The sequence below is a fragment of the Brienomyrus brachyistius genome, chromosome 1 (assembly GCF_023856365.1).
Source record: "Brienomyrus brachyistius isolate T26 chromosome 1, BBRACH_0.4, whole genome shotgun sequence".
Lineage (NCBI taxonomy): Eukaryota > Metazoa > Chordata > Actinopteri > Osteoglossiformes > Mormyridae > Brienomyrus > Brienomyrus brachyistius.
Genome location: NC_064533.1, coordinates 7,422,670 through 7,445,399, shown reverse-complemented (window position 1 = coordinate 7,445,399; position 22,730 = coordinate 7,422,670). Strand labels below are relative to the sequence as shown.

Here is a 22,730-nt window from a genome sequence, read left to right as displayed (position 1 = left end):
AAATTCTGATGTCAGTTTAATCTGGCAAATCATTACAAATTAAATTGTGACGTATTACACACAAAATAATTTGATAAATTATAATAAAAAGCACCACCACTGGCATTTAATACTAAATCAGGCATGTGGAACTGAATCCTGACTATGCCTCATCTTTTGCAATTTTAACCTTCTGTGAGTTTGTTTTTAAACAAATATACATCAAAATACATGTTTAATTAAATAACAAATTAAAACAATCCCTGAGATTGTATGTCCAGATTGATTAATGTCTTTCAGTCTTCATGGTTGTCAGAGTTAGTGTGTGGAACATTCTAGAAGTAATCAGCCCAGAATTACAGCTGCACACTGAGCCAGCTATAGAAACCTTCAAAAGCCTACAAGGTTTGTAGTGAGTGCCCCCCCCAGAAGATAGTTTTGGCTTGGCCTCCATGATGGTTTGGAATGTTCTTCCATGGCTTTGAATCCTCATTTCCCTCAGGGTTCTGCTGATACTTGACTACTTCTTCATTTTTGTTGCCCTTCCTTGTTTGAAACACCTCCCAGTCTTCACAACCTCCCAGAAGTTCCTGTAAATTCTCTCGTCTTCTCAGTACCCTACAGAAGAGCTCCCTCATCACCGAATGTCATTGAGCCTTCGGCCAGACCGTGCAGAAGATGCGCAGGATTTCATTTCAGGAATTTGTTCTGGAGTGAGTCCATCTCAGCAAGAGGAGAGTATGCGTGAGTAACATACTGCATTTAGGTGCGTGGAAAAAAATATATGAATACAAATATATGCTTCAAATGTTCTATATGAAGCTGAAAGTACAAAGGAGGGTTCCATGTTGTGCCCCTTGGTGGCTGCAGTCTGTATATTGGTTCTCCGGGTGCCATTGTGTTCCCCGGTTTTGTCCAGCTCAGTTTGCACTCAGGGATTCGTCGTAGAAGGCTTTTTCCAGCAGAGGCATCCTCTCACCCATCGCCTCACGGAAGTTCTGCCTCCTCCAGCCATACACAATACTATCCAGGAAGCCTTGGAGGGAGATGGTCAACGCCTGCAGGGGGCGAGAGAGCTTCCATTGAGCTTCAGCAGCAGAGTGATGAGGAACCGTCCCACTTTGCCTTTAAGAAGGTTTAAATGTCTGCAGACAGAAAAACAATGAGCCTACCTGTGTGACATAGAGAGGAAATAGCTTTTCCTGGGGTATGCTCTGTATGAAGGACAGAACAATGAGTACAATGGCTGTGGAAAGAAGAAAGTTTTATTACTCAGTGCCATCCTAGCAACCACATTCACAGCACCTCCAGAATATCCCGTTTTCTGTCTGGGGCTTCAGAATAAAGCAGAAAATAACAAAAATGTTCCTTCCTCTAAGCATTAATCACCATCAAATTACAGAAAAGTATATAGTTCACAAAATACCTCCATCAAATGTAAAAATTTCTCAAATAAATTCAGTAAAAAGATCAGTGTTTATATGTATTAATACTATGAATCTACTACAAAGAGAAATCAGGTTATTCCTGTAATTTAGTTATCAAAAGTAATCATTCTGTATTGATAGAATGTGTACAATTAACACACTAACAGAATTATTAGTATGCAAGTAGTGTGTGAATAGCATATAAGTAGCACTTGAGTACCGTGCAAGTAGTGCAATTGGAAGTGTATAAGTAGTGTGCGTAGTGTATGAGTAGCATATAAGTAGCATGTACGTAGCGGGTCAGTAACATGCAAGTTGCACAACCTGGGATCCAGCAGAACATGATGACCAGAACCATAGAGTTGGCTGTCATACACGAGCCCCTCAGCTGTCTGCGGCTGAAGCCATCCCCTTCCACCGGGAACATGGCCTGGCCCTCGTACCTTCTGAGCCAACAGCTCACCTTATGGTATATCACCTGACCAGGGGGGGGAAGCGGCTGTTAATCCCCACGGTGACGAATTTACATTCCACAGAACAGGACAATATGCTGTAAACCCTCTACACCAGTACATACTGCCTGCATTTAATTATGTTCATGTATTATTTTGTTTACATTTGGTTTTGTCTGTATATTTAGGATTGTGTTCTCGATATGGCGACGACTTGGTCTTCAAACACCTACCGCGCAGCAGACAAGCACCGACAGTGCGCTTATTAAGAAAAAGCATTTCACAAATATGTCATGTGCCACGTCCTGTCAATAAAACAAGCAGACAAAGGAGAACTTTTCAATAAAGGAACCATAACTGTTCGGGCTGCTGAAAGTGCATGCTGGGAATCGCACGGCACCTACCGGATGTGTGCAGGTATCGTTCCTGATGTGCAGGAATAGAACGCAGCTGTGTGATGGATGACAAGAAATCAGGTGTTAAGAGGGAGTTACACACATCTTTTGACAGGAGGAGGACTGCTGTGACCGATATACAGAGCTCATTTTTCTGCCTCTTGTTTCTCGAATGATTAGAAGGTTATACATTAGATCTGCTCAGCAATCTTATCTCATTTTGTTTAAAGGCACTTCTGGTTTTCAGGCACTATGCTGTAAAAAGGCATCTTGACTATATGACTGTGCATGCAAGTTTATATAGGTTGTTATGAATATGAAGGCCAGCTGGACCGACCTTGGGTGGAATGTAGCGCTCTGCTAAGGTTGTCATGGATATAACGTCAAGGCCATGCAGAGCTACCTTGAGCAGAACATAGTGTACTTCTCGCTCATTCCTTCATTGGACACTGGATCCTTCGGCCACTTCACTATCCTGGCTGATACCAAAACCTCTGTGGCGATGTAGAAGAAGTAGATGATGACAGGGACCATCCTGAGGAGGAAGGGAGGCTGGCTGAGTCTTAGTTCTAGAGAAAACGGGGCAGAGTGACAGCAAGAGCAGAAGGCCCTGTCCTATGTGTCGGTTTTCCTCACCACGCTATGGCATAGGAGATGGGTGACGCCACACCTGCTCCTCTCTGTGACTGCAGAAGAAGAGGGATGAAGAGACAGACAGACCTTCTCAAAGATACTATTCAAGATTTTTTGTCGTCTCACCATATAAGGATACATATGCAATAACGTGTGTACTCCACAGCGCGATTACGGGAAGAAGTAAAGATGGATTCAAATATGAAACTAGAAAAAGCGTATTATCGTTAACACCTCTGTCCGTCCCCGAGAATTCACTCGATCGCGTTAATCCGTTTAGCGGAAAATGCGTCGCCTGTTTAGGGAAGGTGCGGCTGGAGCCGACATCTGCTAGCCTCACTCCAGATGCTCACCTGCTCCTGAGTGGCACTAGGCCTCTCCCTCCAGCCTCCTGCCGCCTGCTGAGACTCATACGCGTAGACCACAACCAGCAGGAAGGAGACACAGTAAAAAGCCTGTAAAGTTAATTGCAGAGCCCATAAGTTTGTCCGACCTCAATCACTCCCTTTATGGTTTAACTATTGGACTTCATGACATCTGTTAGCTGCTTTCGGTTCTCAATTAAAGGAGTAAGAGCTGCCAGTCTGACTCTTCCATGGACCTTGAAAAGTGAAACTATCTGGGTCTGACATTGCTTTGTAGGTTATTCCACATTGTTCAAGGAGGGAGGGGGAAGCTGCTTTAACTGAACTCCCAAAGTGAGTCGCTCTGAAAATTAAGCAAATATGAATTCTATAACCACCCCCCCACCCCACCCCACGCCGCGTAAAACATGAGGCAGGCGCACTTGCCAGAGAGAGGGGAAGCAACCGCTCGCAGACTGGGATGTTGTCCGGCCACTCAGCGGACGGTACCACGTTCATGACGTTGATGAGGAACAGCAGCACAGTAGCCAGGAAGTCTGCCAGGGCCAGCTGGAGCAGGGGCCAGGCCTGGGGGGGTGGGGGGGGGCAAAGAGACCCAAGGAAATGTTACCTTAACTGCCTTGCCCGGTTTGTGAGGCAGATAAAGTGGTCAGCGTCCCAGAAACCCTGATTCTACTGTCCAGCACCTTCAGAACACCAGCCATCCCAAGATCTTCTTAATCACTGACACCGGGCATCGAACCCATATTTGCGCATGCGGTCTTTCTGGGTTTGAATGCATCTCTGATTGGTGGGGAGCAAAGAATGATGACAAGGTTCAAACCCATAAGAAGTGTTAAACGAAAAACTCTGCAGTCAGATTTGTAGCAGAAAGACACAAGCGAACCTACCTTACACACTGGCTTGAGTAATACAGTTTACAGCATTGCTTCGCCAGGTATAATATTACGTCGAATTTCAGGTATTTGCGATGAATGGAGATAGAGTGGTGGGAATTTTACAGCGATATCCAGCTGCCAAATACTGGAATCTACAGTATTGCTTCATCCAGTTGCCCTATTATATTAGCTTGAACCTCAGGTATTTGTGGTACATGGAGATACGTGAAATGCATTATGGGAATTTTACAGGCATGTCCCGCTGTCTCGTGCAGGACCAGAACTCGTGCAGTCTTTCGCTGACACAGCCTGCCCATGCAGCCACACATCCGGATACATATTATTGCCATCGAATTTCGGTAAAGAGTTTTTTTTTTTTTGCTTGCGTGTGACTCACCTGTTTGTTCAGATGGCGCCTCTTAATGACAGCCGCCACCAGGACAGAGGAACTCCCAAGCAAACTGCAACAGAAAGCAAAACAGCTTGAGGGACACAAGCTCTGTGAGAGAGAAGAAGAAACATACATCACAGCACAGCCTGTCCATCACGGTATCGCTCAAAGGCAATGAAACTGCATGGCGATAAGTTTACTAATAATCAACAACTGTCCTACATTAATCTTTTATTGACGCCTATCTACGCTATAGCATAATAAAGCCTGACCTACTTTTTACTGACACCCTGACCTGGACGCTCGACAGCGGCAATAATACAAATTTAATCAATAGCAAGGAAAAGAAGAAAAATGTTTTATTTTATCAGTTACAGAAAACGTTAAGCTAAAGCATTCATATCTTTCTTGTTTTACTCCCCATTATCGAGATACACCTGTACAATACGTTCGAAGAACTACTGCATTAGATGAGACGCAATAACACTTTAGCAGTAGGATTAGAATAACATGAGTGTCCTCGCGAAAATATGTAGAAACATTTATCGTGATTTTTATAATAAAGAAAAAAATGAACAATAAAGTAAACAGGTCAACTTCATGTGATCTGGTATATCATCTAGATTTATATATATATATATAAAAACATAAGCATTTCTTCAGTGGGGTCACCGAGTGTATATGTACGTAGATTCGCATGCATAAATGATATAATCCAAGGCCTGCAGAACTGGGGTGATTTTAACGGGTGCTGTCCGGTGGATTGAGTGCTGAACATTAACAGGGTGTCTGTACCTGTCTGCTCATCTGCGTATACCGAGTGATGCGTTAGCGCTTAAAGCTGTACTTCAAGTCCCGGGGAGTTTGGTTTTAATAACAATCTGATGAAATTCTGGACGCATAATTTTACGCATTTTCCCGTGCTTAGTAGTAATCTAGGATGCAAATGAGTGATGAACTTTAGCCAGCCCCTTTAATCAAGATGCTTTATAAACTACTTTGTTTTAGGGATTACTGGTACGAAGCACAACAGCCATTAACTGCTAAACATTAAACCTGGCTGGGGGGTGAGCGCGCTTTCAGCCCGAGCACTAACACCGCACACTCACGTGCACTGTCACCGTCACCGTACCTGGACTGGGACAGCAATGTTTAAGATACGTGTCAAGTAATGGCTCACATGGAGTGATTTAGGCGCCAAGTAAATAAAGCCTGCGGAAAAGGCATCCTTACCTTAATGACAACGATGATAAATACACGATAGATAAGGTTTCAATCTAAAAGACATAATTAAACATTATAAATAAGAAAAAATACATACTAAAACAAAATGTACGACAATGCAAAAACAAAACTTTTCAGACGTTTTTCAGATCTTTTCAAAGCACATTTAACGATGAAACTTTCTAAATTCCCACTTGACGTCTAATCGCCGGAGTGTAAAGCGTTAGGTTTGGGTACCTGGTCGTTGGTTAGCGCGTTCCGAAATGCGCCGTCCGCCCGCGGCTCCATGGCGAAGCAAGTGATAAACAAAGCGATCCTGTGGTACCTGCAGCTTTTCTTATTTCCCTCTGGCGTTGATTAACCCGGTCTCCGCCCATGACCGGTCACTCCATGGTGAAAGCGACCGGCGACACTTTCGTCAGCTAGTAAAAGCGGAATTAAATCTTTGCGTGACACGGGCAGGACGCATTGTGAGCTGAATAAATACGGAATAAAGCGAGTTTCACTTTTCCGGATGAAATCGAAGTGTCAAAATTGTGCAGTGGTTAGCACTGTTGCCTCACACCTCTGGGACCCGGGTTCGAGTCTCCGCCTGGGTCACATGTGTGTGGAGTTTGCATGTTCTCCCCATGTCGACGTGGGGTTTCCTCCGGGTACTCCGGTTTCCCCCCACAGTCCAAAAACATGTTGAGGCTAATTGGAGTTGCTAAATTGCCCGTAAGTGTGCATGTGTGACTGAATGGTTTGTGAGTGTGCCCTGCGATGGGCTGGCCCCCCATCCTGGGCTGTTCCCTGCCTCGTGCCCATTGCTTCCGGGATAGGCTCCGGACCCCCCGCGACCCGGTAGGATAAGCCGTTTGGAAAATGGATGGATGGAAAATTACTCCAGATACAGTTTGTGTGCTTACTAGCTAAAAGGCTGTCGAGTCCCGATCTGATAATATTAACAAAACACATTTAGTTGTAGCCCTGACTTGTAATATATCAACATCTATGCTGGCTATTGTCATTTTTAAATTATGAATATGTCATCATGTAAACTATATGATGCGTATATCAAAACAAACAGGCATTCACTAGGGAAAATAATTTTATTTTGGATATAACACTTATTTAAAATATACATCGGTGTGAATTTCTGTTTACCATTCAAGCCCCTTAAACAGTGTTTCCAAACAGTGTCAGGTAGATAAGCAAATATACACTGCATATACTTCAAAGTACAACAAAGCATACACAAGGTAAGTACTTTTTCCACCTTCTTTGCATTCCTTTAAGTCCTCAAATAGTTCAGCTCTCATAAACGCACACCTGTGTTGGGTTTTTCATACTCCTATCAGCAACTCTGATAGTCTAAATCCATTTTTGACCAAGCACCTGATGAAACGCACCCATCTGTTCCACCAGAACAGGCGCGCCATCACAGAGTCTGCTGGGTGCCATATCACCTTCTGATCATTATAACGCTTCGGGCACTCGTGATTGTCTACAGGAATGCTCAGGTGAGCCAGAAAAGTCTCGTGACCCGGGGGGTGGGGGTGGGACATGCATATAAAACAGTCAAAAATCCGGCATCAGTCCCGTCTCAGTGTTTACAGGCAGTAGGCCTATTCTTTGTACCGCATTCGGGGTGCTGCAAGATCCACCGTCTTTTAAATACAATATTCCACAAATTACACAGGACATAAAAACAACAGTTCAACAAATAATACATTTTCCCTTCACCGTACAGCTGGCTTGACTTTTGAAATCAGGTGCGAGGTACCAGCAAAACTTAAGGATATGAAGGACTCAATGAACACAACCACAAACCAACCGCCGTCGTAACGGCTCAATAGAATCAGACCTTAAGCAAATAAGATTATTGGTATAATCCTTGAGAAATTCCTGTCGTATTCCCAGTCTCGGCTCCAGTAAAGTGACCAGTGGGCAGGGTGTTAGGCAAAGCTGCCTAAATACACAAAGTACAATCTTTTACTTTTATAGATTTTCCCCACCTAGCTTTTAAAACAATATAAACAAATGCCAAACTAAACAGGAACAAGAGGATTGCAAAATTAAACTGATAATATTGCTGCGGGGGAAAAGAGGTCACACGCAGGTCGCAGTGAACGCAGAGGGTGAGCGTCAGCTTGAGCTGCTACGCGCCTCATATTCATTAACGGGCATCGCGCATCACACCCCCGTGAGATCAGTGCCTGCAAACGGCACAGTCCAAGTACAGTGCGATAAGGAATTACGAGCCCCCTGGCAGTGTAATTTTATTTCAGTGTCATGAATGGCGAAGCACAGTGGCCAACGCAGTTTCGATACCTCATAGAGACCCCCACAGGCACAGAAAGGAACTTCACTCCTGCGTCAAGGTGATGATAGAAACGTCGGCCAGTAAATGCACGCTGAACCTTTGGCAATCGTTTGGGAATTTACGTTGCGATTTCTCCTGTCACTCAGGAATTTAGATAAATACAGGACAGATAAGTAAAATGTCATTATAAAAATATTTTGCAGAGTCAGAAAAAGTACCAATAATCATACCAGTAATTCCCAAACATGTCTTCTGGGACCCAGACCACCCACATGGATTGTCTGTGGGTCCCTGAGGACTGAGGTGGGAAACACTGCATTATACAGTACATTAGTTAATGGAAATAAGTTGTGTTGTCAATCAGCAACCAGTGGGAAGAGAGTGAACCGCTGTGTGGGATAGGGTAACCCAGCTGGTGAAGGACAGTGCACTGCAATACCACACACTGTTGGGCTTTGACCCCACCCCAAGTCACATTATCTCATTGCTGGGCTCCACCAGCTCTGTTCCTGCAGTTTCACCACCGCCTGCTTCTCCTGGGGGCTGAAATGCAGGATGGTGAGGATGGCGGTGAGGGTCTGCCGGCGACCGTGCGCGTCGGGGAGCGTCAGGAAGCGGTACATGATGTTCTTCAGGTACTCCAGGTTGGCGCCCTCGCGGCTCTGGTCCCTGGCCAGCTTCTCCAGCTGGGCCTGGAGCACGGACACCTCGTCCTCGTGACGCTCCTCCTGCGAGACGAGCCTCGCCTGCAGCTGGTGCACGTCGGCTTCCAGCTGGTGCTTCTGTTTCCTCAGGGTGCCGACTTCCTGTTCGCGCCGGGCGAGCTCCTCGGCATACAGCAGCAGCGTCGGCTCATTGGGACCCACCAGCTTCAGGGCCTGGGCGATGACGTCTCCCTGGTCAGGATTTGCGCCCTCCTCCACCTCTGCTGCCCTGGCCTTGGCCCGGCCCGGCCTGAGAGCCCCGGCCCGCAGCTGCTCTACCTCCAGCTCCTTCTCGGCCAGCAGGGTTGCAGTCCGGTCCCGGTGTCGGTGGAGCTCCTCTTCCAGCCGGAGAAAGCGCTCGCGGTGCTGGGCCTCCAGTCGGTCCAGCTCCTGCCGGTGACCCTGCTGCAGGGCGGTGGCCTGCTGCCGCTGGACCTCCAGCTCGTGCCCGTGCCGCGCCTCCGCCTCGTCGCAGTGCAGTCGCAGCCCGATGTACTTCTCCTTCAGGTCGGCCAGTTGCTCACGGGCCGCCTCCAGCTCCTTGGCCACACCCCCTTCCTTGGCGTTCTTGTTTTTGAGCACCACCTGGGCGCGCGCCTTGTAGCGCTCAAATTCCTCCTTGAGCTGCTTCAGCTCCTGCTGGTAGTAGAGTGCCGAGGCCTTCTCGCCGTCGGAGGGCTCACTGGGCTCCGCCTCGACCGTCTTCTCAATCTCCAGCGCTGAGGGCTTCTGCGAGGCCAGAACCAGCAGCTTCTTCAGCTTCTCCATCTTCTCCCGCAGCACGTTGACGTCCAGGTTGGTCTCGTCCAGCGCAAGGTCGGCGGGGGCCCTGGCCGCAGCAGCAATGGCCAGCGTCTTGTTCTCCGTGTCCAGCTGCAGGATGCGTTCGCGTAACTTTTGCGCCACCTGCTGGTCCTTCTGCCGTGCCTTCTCGCAGGCGCCCACCAGCGCCGACAGCTCTGACACCCGGTCCTCCAGGCTGGCCACACGGCCCTCCTCTAGCTGGGCCTGCTCCCGGAGACGCTCCTCTGCCTGGACAGCCTGCAGGGACATGGACCACGGGAATGTGGTGTTAATGGCTGGGCTGCGCTACACGGCTAGCAGCTGACACAGGCGCTACACAGCTAGCAGTTCCACTGGGATCCCAACCAATGAATTAAAAGCTCAATCATTTTAGCAAAAACTCAAAATAAATTTAAAATAACTGGTAAACCTATTTAAATACATAAATAAAAATCTGCTTTGACCAAAAGTGGGTGTACGAGTGTAAATGAAGTTTAGTCATACTAACTGGACATTAGTACTGGATATTTTAGAAATATCTGGATATTTTAGAAATGTGAAAAAACAGAAACGGAACATTTAATGAAATGGGATTCAGTGCCAGACCCTTAACATATCACATAATCCTTAGTCAAATATCACTCTTATACCTTATTTTTTTAGCCAGTACAATACAAGGATGATCATTTGGCATTAAGAAAATGAAACTAAAAAAAAAAAAGCTCAGGGTGGCATCACCTCATAGATTTTACACTAAGTTAAAATGTTAAAATCTAGCTGACGGTGAGCCATGACGGAGAGGCCCGGCACCTTCCGGATCTCCTGCTGCAGCTGCCCCTCCAGATGCAGACGAAGCTCGGCCATCTCCTGCTTCAGTTCCTCAACGCGCGGGTTCGGCCTGCTCCTCTCCACCTCAGCCGCCTGCAGGTTTCTCCGCATCTCCTCCCGTTCCTGGGAGAGCTGCCGCAGCTGTGCCTGGTACTCCGCCCCCCTGTCTGCCTCTGCCATCTTCTCTAAGAGGGCCTCCCTCGTGTCCTCCAGCTTCAGCTCGGTGTCCTGCCGCATCTCCCGCTCCTCCTGCAGGAGCTTCTGCAGCTCGCGGAGCATCAGGGCGTGGTCGCTCTGCTCCTGGCCACGCTCGTGCTGCTGGGTGATCACACGGGCCTTGCTCTCCGCCAGCTGCTCCTGCAGGGTCCTCAGCTCTGCCTCATTCTGGGCGGCGGCCTCCTCCAGCTTGCGTTGCAGCTCCTCGTAGTCCTGCTTCATTTTCTTCCTGTCGGCTTGGAAGGAGGCCTCCATTCGCGACTTCTCCTGTGTGACCGTGGCCAGGGAGCTGGTCAGCGTGGAGAGCTGGGTCTTCAGCTGCAGGATCCGGCGATCCACCTCGCCCACACTGTGCTGCTCCCCACTGCCCGAACTAATGCCGCTCTCCGAGCCACTGGCCTCCTCAGACCTTTGGGAGCCGCCGGTGGCCCCAGTGCCCATTTCTCCAGTGCTCCCATCTTCCTCCACAAGGTCACCCTTTGTACTGCTGCTGGTAATACTGGTGGCCGTGTCCCCAGAATTGGCAGTGTCAACGCTGTCCTCGCTGTGGAGGGAGCAGTGATCTTCTGGAGAACGTGGCTCTAAGCCTGGAAGCTCCCCTGCTAAAGCCTCCCCACGCAGGCTGAGGTCGGCCTCCTGGGACACTGTCAGAACTTTGAGGCTGGCTTCCAAAGCCTCCTTCTCTTTCAGGAGGCTTTTATATGCCCTGACCACATCTTTGAAACGGGTCTGATACTGGATCAGTTGCTTCTTCTGTGCCTCTATGGTATCCAGAAGCTCTTTCTTGCTGGGGCCACCTCCGAAGCTCATGCCAAACTTGTCCATAGCTGCTAAGAAGGTTTCATAACTGTAACTCAAAGAAGCACTTTTAAAATAGTAAATTGTACAAATGTCATTAACAGTAATAACATCTCCAAGTGATAACAGCAGAGCAGTCACCTGCAGTAGTTATGTAATTCAGCAAAAATTGCTGGCATCATTCAGGTGCAAAACATGGAAGTTTAGCTGTTGGACACGTAACGCAAGTTAAGGCGCTTTAGGCTACGAAGGAAGGCACCTTCCCGACGATTCCGTTAAAATCTCTATCAATAACAACTAGCTAATAGAAATTACGACACCACAAGTATCCACACAGACTTACAATTTTAAGACATAAACATAATGGACGAAGAAGATATTTATCCAGTGAAGACCCCTTACATTTAAAAAGTTGAAGGGGCACCAGCTAAGGCTGCGCAGCCCGGCAGGGCGTCGGCAAACGCGCTGAATCCCCCGTTCCGGCAGAAATTAGCCCTCGCTATACACCTAGCTCAGTATTACTGCTCACTATCATTCTGCTACTTCGCTTAATTTGATTACATTGCGATACTACAACCCTTAAACTTACGTGTCCGCTGCTACGCAGCCACTTCCTTAAACCACTATCGAAGCAGCGTTAGCTGTCAATAAAGCTCAGCGTCGCCGGCGGAACTCGAATGAGGCCATTTTGAGAAGGTCAGATGGGGTTTTATGTGTCTTTTCATTCGTTTTAAAAGCCTAATAATAGTGGCATAACCAACTTCATTACAATATCCCCTGATCGTGATCATCACGTTATACAATAAGTTTCTAGCTACGCAAACTCCAAGTTACTTGTATCTTCCAAGACCTGACAATGCACACTATGTTCTGTACAATTATAATCAACAAACGCCTTTATATACCTATATACATCCTAATAATGCATTTGTTCATTTATTTATGCTCCAGCCGCTCAGTACGGTACGTTAGGTGTGTATTTATATAATAGTAGATATTCGGTGACAGATTTTAACGAGCGAGTTTGCAGGCTCAAACAGCCGGCTGTTTGTTTATAGTGTTGTTAATAAAGTTTCGTGAAAGGGTGACGTAATTTCTTCCGCGTTGGCCTGGACGTGGCAGGGAAGGAAGGCGATAGAATCGCCCACACAGTGCTAAGATTGCATTCCACTTCGGGATTTTTTACCTTTTAAGAAAGACATTTTTAACACGGCATGGGACTCACCATATCGTCGCTTTTTTCTAAGCTGTTTGGTAAAAAGCAGATGCGAATACTCATGGGTGAGTTACAGCTGGTCAGCGAGTAGGCAGATTGTAGCGAAGGATGGGGAGGCAAGTCCAGGGGCTTTTATATTACATGTATTTATGTTGTCAGCTTAGCTGCTATCTGGGGTCCCTAGGAATAGCTGAAATATATATTTTACAGAATTTTTCTTGAGCAGTTAATGGTCAGATAGCTGGTTGTATGGTAACTTCCTCATAACTTTATATTCAGATGTGTGAATATTACAGTGCTGTACCAACGTGAGTCTAGTTATAATTGATCTGGCTCTGCATTATGAAACCATGTGTTAGAAGTGTAGCGATATATTTCTTAGAGCCCGTTATTGTATTGTTGATAAGCTCTTTTTTTCAAATGTTTATATAATTTTATATTTGGTCAGCTCCTAGCAGTTTTATTTGCTTTGACAAAGTAGTCGTGAAATTGCTTGCCATGACCCTACAAATGATCTAACTACATAACACATTGCGCTAAGCTGGTTTCTAAGATCCCTTTATAAACTCGCAGAATTCCTCAGTGCATTGCAGCGTGGGGCCGGTTGTGATGGTGACACCACATGGTTACCAGTCAGAGTTGGATATATTCCACTGCCGGATCTTTATTGTGAAGGCCCTGCCTGCTTAGCGTTAGTTAGCGGGGAACTTGGCGAATGGCCCTCTTTCAGATTTACTCTTGGATTTATTAGGACACTTTACGAACTTGTAGGGAACCATGGAGAGCTGGTAGCTTTACTGCTTTTCACGGTCCTAATATCCATATTTACTTTTAGGGCTATTTGCCAAACCAGGAACTTAAGTCTTAATCAGTCTTCCTGGACCATGTTATAAAAAATTAAGTGTCACCTAAATATTGATTCCTGTCATCCCTGAACTTTTCTGTTTGTCATTTTCCCAGTTGGTCTAGATGCAGCAGGAAAGACCACCATCTTGTACAAACTGAAGCTGGGAGAGATTGTGACCACTATTCCAACAATCGGTAAGAATAATGGGATCATTTATGGCTTTTATATATATATATATATATATATATATATATATATATATATAATATATATATATATATATATATATATATATATAATATAGTGTGTGTCTATGTATATATATATATGTGTGTGTGTGTGTGTATGTATGTGTGTATATATATATATATATATAGTGTGTGTGTATGTATGTGTGTGTATATATATATATATATATATATATATATATATGTGTGTGTGTGTGTATGTATAATGTATATTTATGTATTCATCACACAGAATAAATAGAGATGTCCATAGTCACTGTCATTACGGTAGAGTGCCAGTATTGTCCTTAACATATGAAAACATGGGTGAACGACCAATGGCTGTTTGCTGTTTACAGCCTGAAGGGTCTTTCCTGCTCTAAGTGCTCTGGCCATCTTACGTTGACAGCCTGGAGTATCACTGGGTGCCCCTTTCTGGTGATGGTGGTGCAGATTCCCTGATGAATTATGTTCCCTGTTAAATTTCCCAGAAGAAGCATTTATACTTTACCGCACTTTCGGAGTGGCTGTTAGCTGCAGACAGGGGGCGTTTCACGCATGGGTGACTGCGGGTAGATATGAATGTGTGCTCTTGGTTGTCCTGCCCACTTGCCGCTGACTGTTCCTCTCGTCCATGACAGGCTTCAATGTGGAGACAGTAGAGTACAAGAACATCTGCTTCACGGTGTGGGACGTGGGCGGCCAGGACAAAATTCGTCCCCTGTGGAGACACTACTTCCAGAATACACAGGTGCTGGATCGATCGCCACCTTTTAATTATTCAGTGGATGGTCTTAATCGCATTATTGTAGTGACACATAAGTGATGTGATTGATTGTTCCGACCAAATGAACGAAGTGGATTTAGTGGGGATAGCAGCTCCCCCTATAGGAGGCAGCGGGTATTGCGTAATCCAACACTTGGAGTAAAACTGTAATGGCCATCTTGACCTTGAAGCTAGTGCCCTTTGCTGACCCTGTGTTAGCATGCCCACTCCTTCTGCTCTTCTGACTGCGCCTGTATACATCCAGGGCCTCATCTTCGTAGTCGACAGCAATGACAGGGAGCGTGTAGCCGAGTCTGCAGAGGAGCTCGCAAAAATGGTAGGTGTTTGCATACAATTGCATACTTCCTTAAAAAAGATGTCTGTAGAACGCGATCTACAGTTGAGTGGGAAAGATAGCGCCCCCTTGTGGGTTCGTCCTGAGGCGCGGCTCCTCAGGGCTGGTTTATGACTTGGTTTGCCGCCTTTCTCTGTAGCTGCAGGAAGATGAGCTCCGAGACGCTGTTTTACTGGTGTTCGCAAACAAGCAGGACCTGCCCAACGCTATGGCGGTGAGCGATCTGACTGAGAAACTAGGCCTGCGAAACCTTCGCAGCAGAACCGTAAGTCGCCCGTCTCCTGCATGCTTATAGCGGCTCAAGCGTTTAGGGTTAGCATGTCACATTGATGTAGACTCCACTCCTCTTTCATGTTTCTTCAGCCAGCTGGCCTGACCATGCGCCTAAGACTATGGTCTGTAATGTTTGCTCATGGGAGGTTTACTTGCACAAAAAATGTTCTGAGGGCAGAACGAAAAATGATTGGTGCAGAAAGATAACCAATCGGATTGCAGAGGAGGTTGGTCCAAGCAACTAGAGGAAGTGGGACCAACAAATCGGATGTCCTGGTCCCGCCTCCACTAGATGCTTGGACTGGAAGGTTGAAAGCACAGGTATGCTAAGCTTGTTTCCGCATCTTCTCTTTCACCACAGTGGCACGTCCAGGCCACCTGCGCCACCCAGGGTACAGGCCTCTACGAAGGGCTGGACTGGTTATCCAACGAACTGTCGAAACGCTAGGCAGGAGAGCACCGAGCCGAAGACCGGTGTGAACGAAAGAGCCAGTTGGGGGAGAGAGAGAGAGAGAGAGAGAGAGAAAGAGCCGTTGAGGAGAGTTTCAACCGAGAAGTGATGTCCGAATTATGAGTGTCTGTTCAGTAGACGTTGTTTAGAAGTTACGGGTTTCGAAACCAATCCCTTTTGTAAACGCCTCTGTTTATTGTCCCTACAGATGTTTCATAGTCACTCTGCTGTCGACTCCTTTAGCATTAAGAACTGTTTTCAGCTGCATGTTTTTAAGTGGAAAATAAATATGTAACAGCCGCGACCACAGTGAGGAGCTGGGGGGAGAGGCAGGAAGCCGGGGGTGGGGGTGGGCGTAGGCTTACTGTCAGGCCAGGCGGCCCACGTACCAGCTCGAGTCCATCAGACCGTCTCGTTCCAGGTAGCAGGCGACCGACCCCTGCACCAAGTAGACCGTAGTCAGGGGAACCGAGTGCTTTACAAGGATTTTAGGGGCCAACAATGCAATAATACAACCACACCACCGCAGTGACATGTGGTCTGCTTTGAGGAAGATGTACTGTAGATTTTTATATTGAGGGACATGTATACACCACTACTGTTTGGACCTATTTTCTGTCAGTAGATCCCATCAAGTCTTTCTGTATTAGACATTTCTATTAGCCTTTTTGGTACAATGGCCTGATGTCATGGTTGCTCTCAGTCTTCTTGAGAGGATGGGGGGGGCTATTCAATTCAATTTATTTTTATATAGCACCTTTCACAACAAAATTACTCCAAATACCTGTGGGATAGGTCAGCAGAGGCTGGTAAATTTATGGTTCTCCCCCAACTGGCTACCCACAGCATGGAACAGGCCCAGCATGGAACAGCACCCATACTTTAGGTCATGCTATCAAACAATCAAACACAACAGACACATTGTGAACACAGGGGCAGTGGGCACCTTGTAAAAGGGCAAATCCAAGATTAATTTCCAAGTGAACTGTGAGCAGTTGATTTGAGACGTGTTGGATACACTATAGATGGGGGTTTCTTTTTTGCAGTGGTGAACTTAACTGCAGTAGATTCCAGTTTCTTGCCCACTTCTGAATGGGGTGATGAAGAGTTCCTAACTACAGACTTAATTTCTCCAGCTGCATGTCCTGGGTGTAAATGAGGACCTCATTTTCCAGTGTGCATGGGGTCGTGGGTCCTGAGTTTGCTTAAATAAAGTTACTTAAATATCACCATTAGACTTTGTATTTGTGCTTTGCACGTAAAGCGTATGCACCGGTCCCAGATCAAAGTACAGATGGTGTAAAGTGAACGGTCTGGCTTTCGAGGGGAATCATCTGGGAATCCCAGTCTGATAGGCAAGTGCAAGACGGCTCAAACGACTTCATAATCAAGTGCCAACATTTTGGTTAGACATGCAGCCTAGATGATGATGTAACCGTGTTGAGCCAATTTATTGAGGAGTTGCTGTGGTCTTCAGAGGTTGCTCTAACTTCTCATTCCTAGATGTCCTGGTGGCTATTTTCTAGCAGGTGGTTCTGTAAGAAACATCACTGTTACATCAATATTTCAGGGTGTACTCATGCTTGACCAGGTTACCTTGTACTCTGCCATAGCACTATTGTCTCCACTCCCCTGCTGTCTGCTCTCACGTTGCGCTTACCATCCCGGCCCAAGCTCACATTCATCATCACCATGCAACTTTTTGTGTCTTCTGATGCTGTTTGTGTCCATTGTAGGTGGACAGGGGTCAGCATGGGCACTCAGACCGGTCTGCAGCTAAACAGCCCTGTACACAGTAAGCGGCGATGCACTGTGTGTTCTGACGCCTTTCTATCATAGCCAGCATTAGCTTTCTCAGCAATTTGTGCTGCAGTAGCTCTCCTGTGGGATCAGACCAGGCAGGCTGGCCTTCGCTCCCCATGGGCACCGTGATCCTCGAGCGACCATGACCCCGTCGCCGGTTCACTGGTTGGCCTTCCTTGGCCCACTGTAGGTAGTTACTGACCACTGCATACCGGGAACAGCCCACAAAACCTGCTGTTTTAGAGATGCTCTGACCCAGTTGTCTAGCCATCACAATTCGGTCCTTATCATAGTTGCCCAGATCCTTACACTGCTTCCTCTACATGAGCTTCAAGAACTGACTGTTCACTTGCCTAATATGTAATGCCATATAATATATATAATATAAAATAACCCTCGACAGGTGTCATTTTAATGAGATAATCACTTCTGCTGTTAGTGGATTTAATGTTTCGGCTAATCTGTGTGTGTGTGTGTGTGTGTGTGTGTGTGTGTGTGTGTGTGTGTGTGTGTATATACACTATATTGCCAAAAATATTGTGAAACCTTTATAAATCATTGAATCGACGTGGCCCTGCGATGGGCTGGCCCCCCATCCTGGGCTGTTCCCTGCCTCGTGCCCACTGCTTCCGGGATAGGCTCCGGACCCCCCGCGACCCAGTAGGATAAGCGGTTCGGAAAATGGATGGATAGATGGATGAATCGAGGTGTTCCAATGACTTCCATAGCCACAGGTGTATAAAATCAAGCACCTAAGCATGCAGACTGTTTTTACAAACATTTGCGAAAGAATGGGTCACTCTCAGGGGCTCAGTGAATTCAAGCGTGATACCGTGATAGGATGCCACCTGTGCAATAAGTTCATTCATGAAATTTCCTCGTTACTAAACATTCCAAACTCAGCCGTTAGTGGCATTATAACAAAGTGGAAGCAATTGGGAACAATAGCAACTCAGCCACGAAATGGTAGGTAAAATCACAGAGCGGGGACAACGCATGCTGAGGCGCACAGTATGCAGAAGGCGCCAACTGTCTTCAGAGTCAATAGTTAAAGAAAAGCAACAAGAAAGAACAAAACCTTTGTACCGGTTTAAGAGTCAGCTGACACCTGAATTCGTATGAGTTCGCGACAGTGCCACTCAAAGTGAAAACGTGACTTTCCTTACCTTCCTGCAGACTCATATGCTGAATGGTCATGACTAAGCTTTAAAAAAAAAAAAACGGGATCCAGCATTTTTGCACAGAGCTATAAAATAAACTGCATTAAAACAAAAAACGTTCATAATCATTTTCATCCTTGCTGTTTAAATCACTCCTAGACGGGTGAGAAATTTATGTTGACCTCCTTTTTTTGTTTTATAAATACTCCAGTATTTATTACAACAAAATCATATTGCAATACTTAGAAATTTTCCAATACTGTGCAGTCCTAGTACATTATACAAAATACTTTATTTCTTATGTTATCCTGATCTCTGGTTCTTACAATCAGATGGCAGTTAAAGCTTGGCTCACTTCATTTGTCCACGCATTCATATTAATAATAAAAATAAATTATTATTATTATTATTAACCTCGCTTATTATTTTCTGAGGTCGTAACTCTTTTCAAGATGGCAGTTGTATTGCGTTTCAGAGACGGGATATTTGCATAACCGTTCGCCGAAGAAAGCGTTTCAAGTTCCATCCCAAAGTACCAAAAAAGTACGGCACTGGCACTTTTGGTAATGGAACCTTTAATATGGCTGTCTTGATTACCTTAAATGAATGGCCAACTGAGCGTTTCCTTTCTGCTACACATCTGTTGATATGCCGGTCCTGGATCAATCATATTTTTGGGACAATCGTTTTGTTGTGGTTACTTTTGCAATTTAACGAGTGCAATAAACATTTAAATTTGAGAAAAAAAATCATTACAGAGTCGTGATCTCAATTCTAAGCAATCCTGGGGCACATTTTTTTGCAGAATCGTGCAGCCCTAAAATAAGTGCCTGTGAGTTTAACATAACACTCCTCTCAGCTGAGTTCTCAGTTTCCTGTCACTACGAAATCTCACCTGTCAGCTTGCTTCACTCTTCTCACACTTTTCTGACGTCCTCCCAAGGGTACACCACTAGCCCCTCCCCATCCAGACCCCGGGACTCACTACACGCTCAGTGTTGGCCGGCGTGTAGTTGGCCTAGTGGGCAGAGCGAGTATTGCACAATGGCACTGAAATCTTGAAAGCGGTTTAGAAAAACACAAAAATTATGCAAGTTCTACTACTCCCAAGACTAATTCTCCATACTTTTCCTACCTTTTCCACCCCCCTTACAGTCTTCTGGCCTGTGTTGCTTGGTTTGAGGTCCGGCTGTTAAAACAACACACAGCATACCTTTTCTTGGAAAACTGAAAATAATCTTCTACTCAATTATACAGTGTCCATGTTATCTTGCCGGATACCACTGTAGTAAACAAATACCATGCCTCAAGCATGTTCACATGTGGAAATCTAAAATCCATCCATCCATCCATTTTCCAAACTGCTTATCCTACTGGGTCGCGGGGGGTCCGGAGCCTATCCCGGAATCAATGGGCACGAGGCAGGGAACAACCCAGGTTGGCAGGCCAGCCCATCGCAGGGAACACTCACACACCATACACTCACACATGCACACCTATGGGCAATTTAGCAAGTCCAATTAGCCTCAGCATGTTTTTGGACTGTGGGGGGAAACCGGAGTACCCGGAGGAAACCCCACGACGACATGGGGAGAACATGCAAACTCCGCACACATGTGACCCAGGCGAAGACTCAAACCCAGGTCCCAGAGGTGTGAAGCAACAGCGCTAACCACTGCACCACCATGCCGCCCCCGAAATCTAAAATGTCCAACAAAATAATTATGAGCCAAAAAGTTAAGAATAGTCCTACCGTTACAAAAGGTTAAGAAACTGTGTAGCAACCTTTTGGCTCAAATTTTCTTTCTCTAGATTTCATTTAACGGGCAACGAGTTTGTGAAATACTGCTTCTCAAATGTGCACAGCATCAAAAAATGTTTGTCACAAACAGGGACGGATTATGGGTTGTGTGGGCCCCTGGGCAAAACGTTCGCGACCCCCCACCACCACCACCACAATTCAAGGGCCCTTGGCAGCCAAACGCCCTCCCTATAGGGTCAGGGGCCCTTGTAGGCAGAGGATCAAAGAATGTAGGCCCTCTAAAATAGACAAACGAAAATACATTGTTGATAAGCGTTGCAAATTGTTTTGGGCTAGGGGCTCCATGGGCCCCTGGGCAGCGGCCCCACTGGCCCAGTCCGTAATCCGTCCCTGGTCACAAAACTGAATGGTGCACTTTTATTTATGAAGGTGGATTAATATTAAACATCGGAATGGCATAAATTAACAGGGCTTTTGGGGGGAACAAGGAACAAAATAGCCAGTTTATTAAAGCTCAGCAACAAGTAATTTTAATCACAACATAATAAAGCAAGTTTAAATTTACAAGACAAATAATTCAGCCCATAATTTACGGGGCCAGAAATGGGGAAGGCAAATTGTCCCCCTGAGTCAGTGTCACTCATGCCTTTTCCACATGGAGGTTAGTAAAACGGTCTAAGTCCAACAAATATATTCCATTGAAGCATTCCATCTCCCATGAGACACCATCACTGCGTGCAAACTGCAAGTGAGTAGGACCACTGCACACTGGCAGTGCAGATGTAGACTGCATATAAAACAGGAAGCAAAGGCCAGGCTGAGGGTGAAGTTGAGCTCCTTGCTCTCTATAGGATCACTGACAGAAGTTCTTCTGCATGGGACTCTCTGATACTGACAGGATCTTTAAGTTCCTTCAGCGCCAGCTGCTCTTGTGTTACGCGATGACAGGCTCTGGATGATTATTCTGTCGCTTGACCACGAAGACCTTCTGTCCAGACACTGTAACTGCATACACGTGGTCCTCGAACATCACTGGAGGGGAACATGAGAACACCCAGTCACCCCCGACCCAAATGCTAGGCCCCCACCCCACACTTCTGTAGGGCATCATTGAACCTGTTTGGATCTTAAGGATCCGTGGGAGCCAGGTGCACAAATAGACCTGCAGAAACTCAGAGAGGCGGAGATCAGCCGGACCTGACATGCGCTTGAAAGGCGGATCCGTTGCGCCCTGCAGGCGAAACTTGTACGCGGTCTGCACCATCTGCATGATGATGGCCGCCGTGTGCTCGTCGTTCTCCAGCTCGCCCGCGGACTGCATTGAGCAAAGGGGTCGTGGGCCACAATGTAAATACCTCATACTGTGCAGTTTAGCCTGGATAACAAACCTTACGGGCCGCTAAAGCACTCACCGCCAGGACCCCGTCCTCACTTATGACCAAATACCCGATCTGGTCTGGAATTCTTTCCAGGCCCTGGGTCAGAGCGGTGGTCTACAGGACAGAACCCATATTACAAATTATATACACAAATTGCGAGTAACTATCCCTCAAATCCTGTTTTTGGCCCAGTCGGTCTGACAGTACAGGTCAGATAGGGAAACAGCGGCTTAAGGGGTACATATTACAGAAAAGAGACGCCGAAAAGTAGTCACTAATGCTAGAGTACTATTTGCGGGTTTATTTCTATACTCGTCATATTTAAAAGCCAAGTCTTCACTTACCATGTTGAGTTAGTTGGAAAACCAGTAATACACGATAGTTCTGTTCCTCACGGAAATTTCACGGCTAATGTCACATGACGCCGGGCACGTTATCGAACAGCTGCTCTCTGATTGGACACCTTTGCTGTCAATCAATAGAGACGCGGAAGTGGAAATTTGCTCGCATAGTCACATTCATACTAGAAAGCTTCTTATTTTTATATTCATGTAAAAGATCAAAATCGTTGTAAAAACGAGACGGGTAATACATCAGAAATATATAATTTGGATTAACAGTAAAAGCGAGTGTATTTTCTGCGTTCAGGTCTTTTTCAGTCACTGATGAGATATCAGTCAGCCAGTCTGCAATCTGACAGAACTAGTTAACTTTATACATTACCTGTAATATACTAAATTAAAGCATGTTCATTTAATGGTTTATTTAGTCTGCATATAACTACAAATTCTATAACATCCGCTACCTCGCAATACTGAGTTATTAACTTATTTCCCCCAATTAACACAGAAATGTATTTCTTATGGAATTAAGCCCATATAGGAAGCGGAGAAGTATCACCTTTGCATTTGGAAATAAGCTCCAATGAACCCTATTAATTTGGTGTCAAAATTCTGGTGGAACTATCTAATATCAATGCAGACCTGAAAACGGAGTGGAATGTTTAGGCATGTTGTGTGGATGGTTACTTCATACATAGTCTGTCTGATCACATTTCAATAAATCATTTATTTAAAAGTGCAAGTTAAGGATACCTCTATGACTAACATTAAC

General features: G+C 45.9%; 4 protein-coding genes across 13 annotated transcripts; 1 reads left to right on the top strand and 3 right to left on the bottom strand.

Moving 5' to 3' along the window:
• On the bottom strand, positions 1 to 6,440 carry si:dkey-30c15.2 (uncharacterized protein LOC558938 homolog). The gene is made up of 12 exons (XM_049006248.1): positions 5,982 to 6,440; positions 5,754 to 5,797; positions 4,527 to 4,590; positions 3,678 to 3,818; positions 3,240 to 3,341; positions 2,890 to 2,939; positions 2,657 to 2,788; positions 2,263 to 2,308; positions 2,092 to 2,163; positions 1,731 to 1,884; positions 1,152 to 1,225; positions 1 to 1,037 (listed from the first exon to the last, which is right to left on the bottom strand). Exons 1-12 carry the CDS (start codon positions 6,030 to 6,032, stop codon positions 900 to 902), a joined length of 1,068 nt encoding a protein of 355 aa, XP_048862205.1. The 5' UTR covers positions 6,033 to 6,440; the 3' UTR covers positions 1 to 899.
• Positions 6,441 to 6,816: 376 nt separating this feature from the next.
• Positions 6,817 to 12,106, bottom strand: gcc1 (GRIP and coiled-coil domain containing 1). Of its 9 annotated transcripts, none has more exons than XM_049006232.1 (3): positions 11,781 to 12,106; positions 10,347 to 11,427; positions 6,817 to 9,794 (listed from the first exon to the last, which is right to left on the bottom strand). In XM_049006232.1, exons 2-3 carry the CDS (start codon positions 11,403 to 11,405, stop codon positions 8,526 to 8,528), a joined length of 2,328 nt encoding a protein of 775 aa, XP_048862189.1. In that variant the 5' UTR covers positions 11,406 to 11,427; positions 11,781 to 12,106; the 3' UTR covers positions 6,817 to 8,525. The 9 variants fall into 9 exon arrangements, with proteins under 9 accessions (XP_048862189.1, XP_048862188.1, XP_048862191.1 ...); XM_049006231.1 differs by having other exon boundaries at positions 10,347 to 11,407; positions 11,520 to 12,105; XM_049006234.1 differs by having other exon boundaries at positions 10,347 to 11,407; positions 11,722 to 12,105.
• A 354-nt stretch (positions 12,107 to 12,460) lies between these two features.
• LOC125735831 (ADP-ribosylation factor 4-like) lies at positions 12,461 to 16,742 on the top strand. 2 transcript variants are annotated; one of them, XM_049006256.1, is made up of 7 exons: positions 12,461 to 12,659; positions 13,555 to 13,635; positions 14,310 to 14,419; positions 14,700 to 14,771; positions 14,929 to 15,054; positions 15,424 to 15,492; positions 16,347 to 16,742. In XM_049006256.1, the coding sequence occupies exons 1-7, from the start codon at positions 12,593 to 12,595 to the stop codon at positions 16,464 to 16,466; spliced, it is 645 nt and encodes a 214-aa protein (XP_048862213.1). In that variant the 5' UTR covers positions 12,461 to 12,592; the 3' UTR covers positions 16,467 to 16,742. The 2 variants fall into 2 exon arrangements, with proteins under 2 accessions (XP_048862213.1, XP_048862214.1); XM_049006257.1 differs by having other exon boundaries at positions 12,463 to 12,659; positions 15,424 to 16,742.
• A 3,968-nt stretch (positions 16,743 to 20,710) lies between these two features.
• Positions 20,711 to 22,088, bottom strand: lamtor4 (late endosomal/lysosomal adaptor, MAPK and MTOR activator 4). Its single transcript, XM_049006258.1, has 4 exons — positions 21,962 to 22,088; positions 21,651 to 21,731; positions 21,436 to 21,553; positions 20,711 to 21,270 (listed from the first exon to the last, which is right to left on the bottom strand). The coding sequence occupies exons 1-4, from the start codon at positions 21,962 to 21,964 to the stop codon at positions 21,173 to 21,175; spliced, it is 300 nt and encodes a 99-aa protein (XP_048862215.1). The 5' UTR covers positions 21,965 to 22,088; the 3' UTR covers positions 20,711 to 21,172.
• Between the last annotated feature and the right edge of the window lie 642 nt (positions 22,089 to 22,730).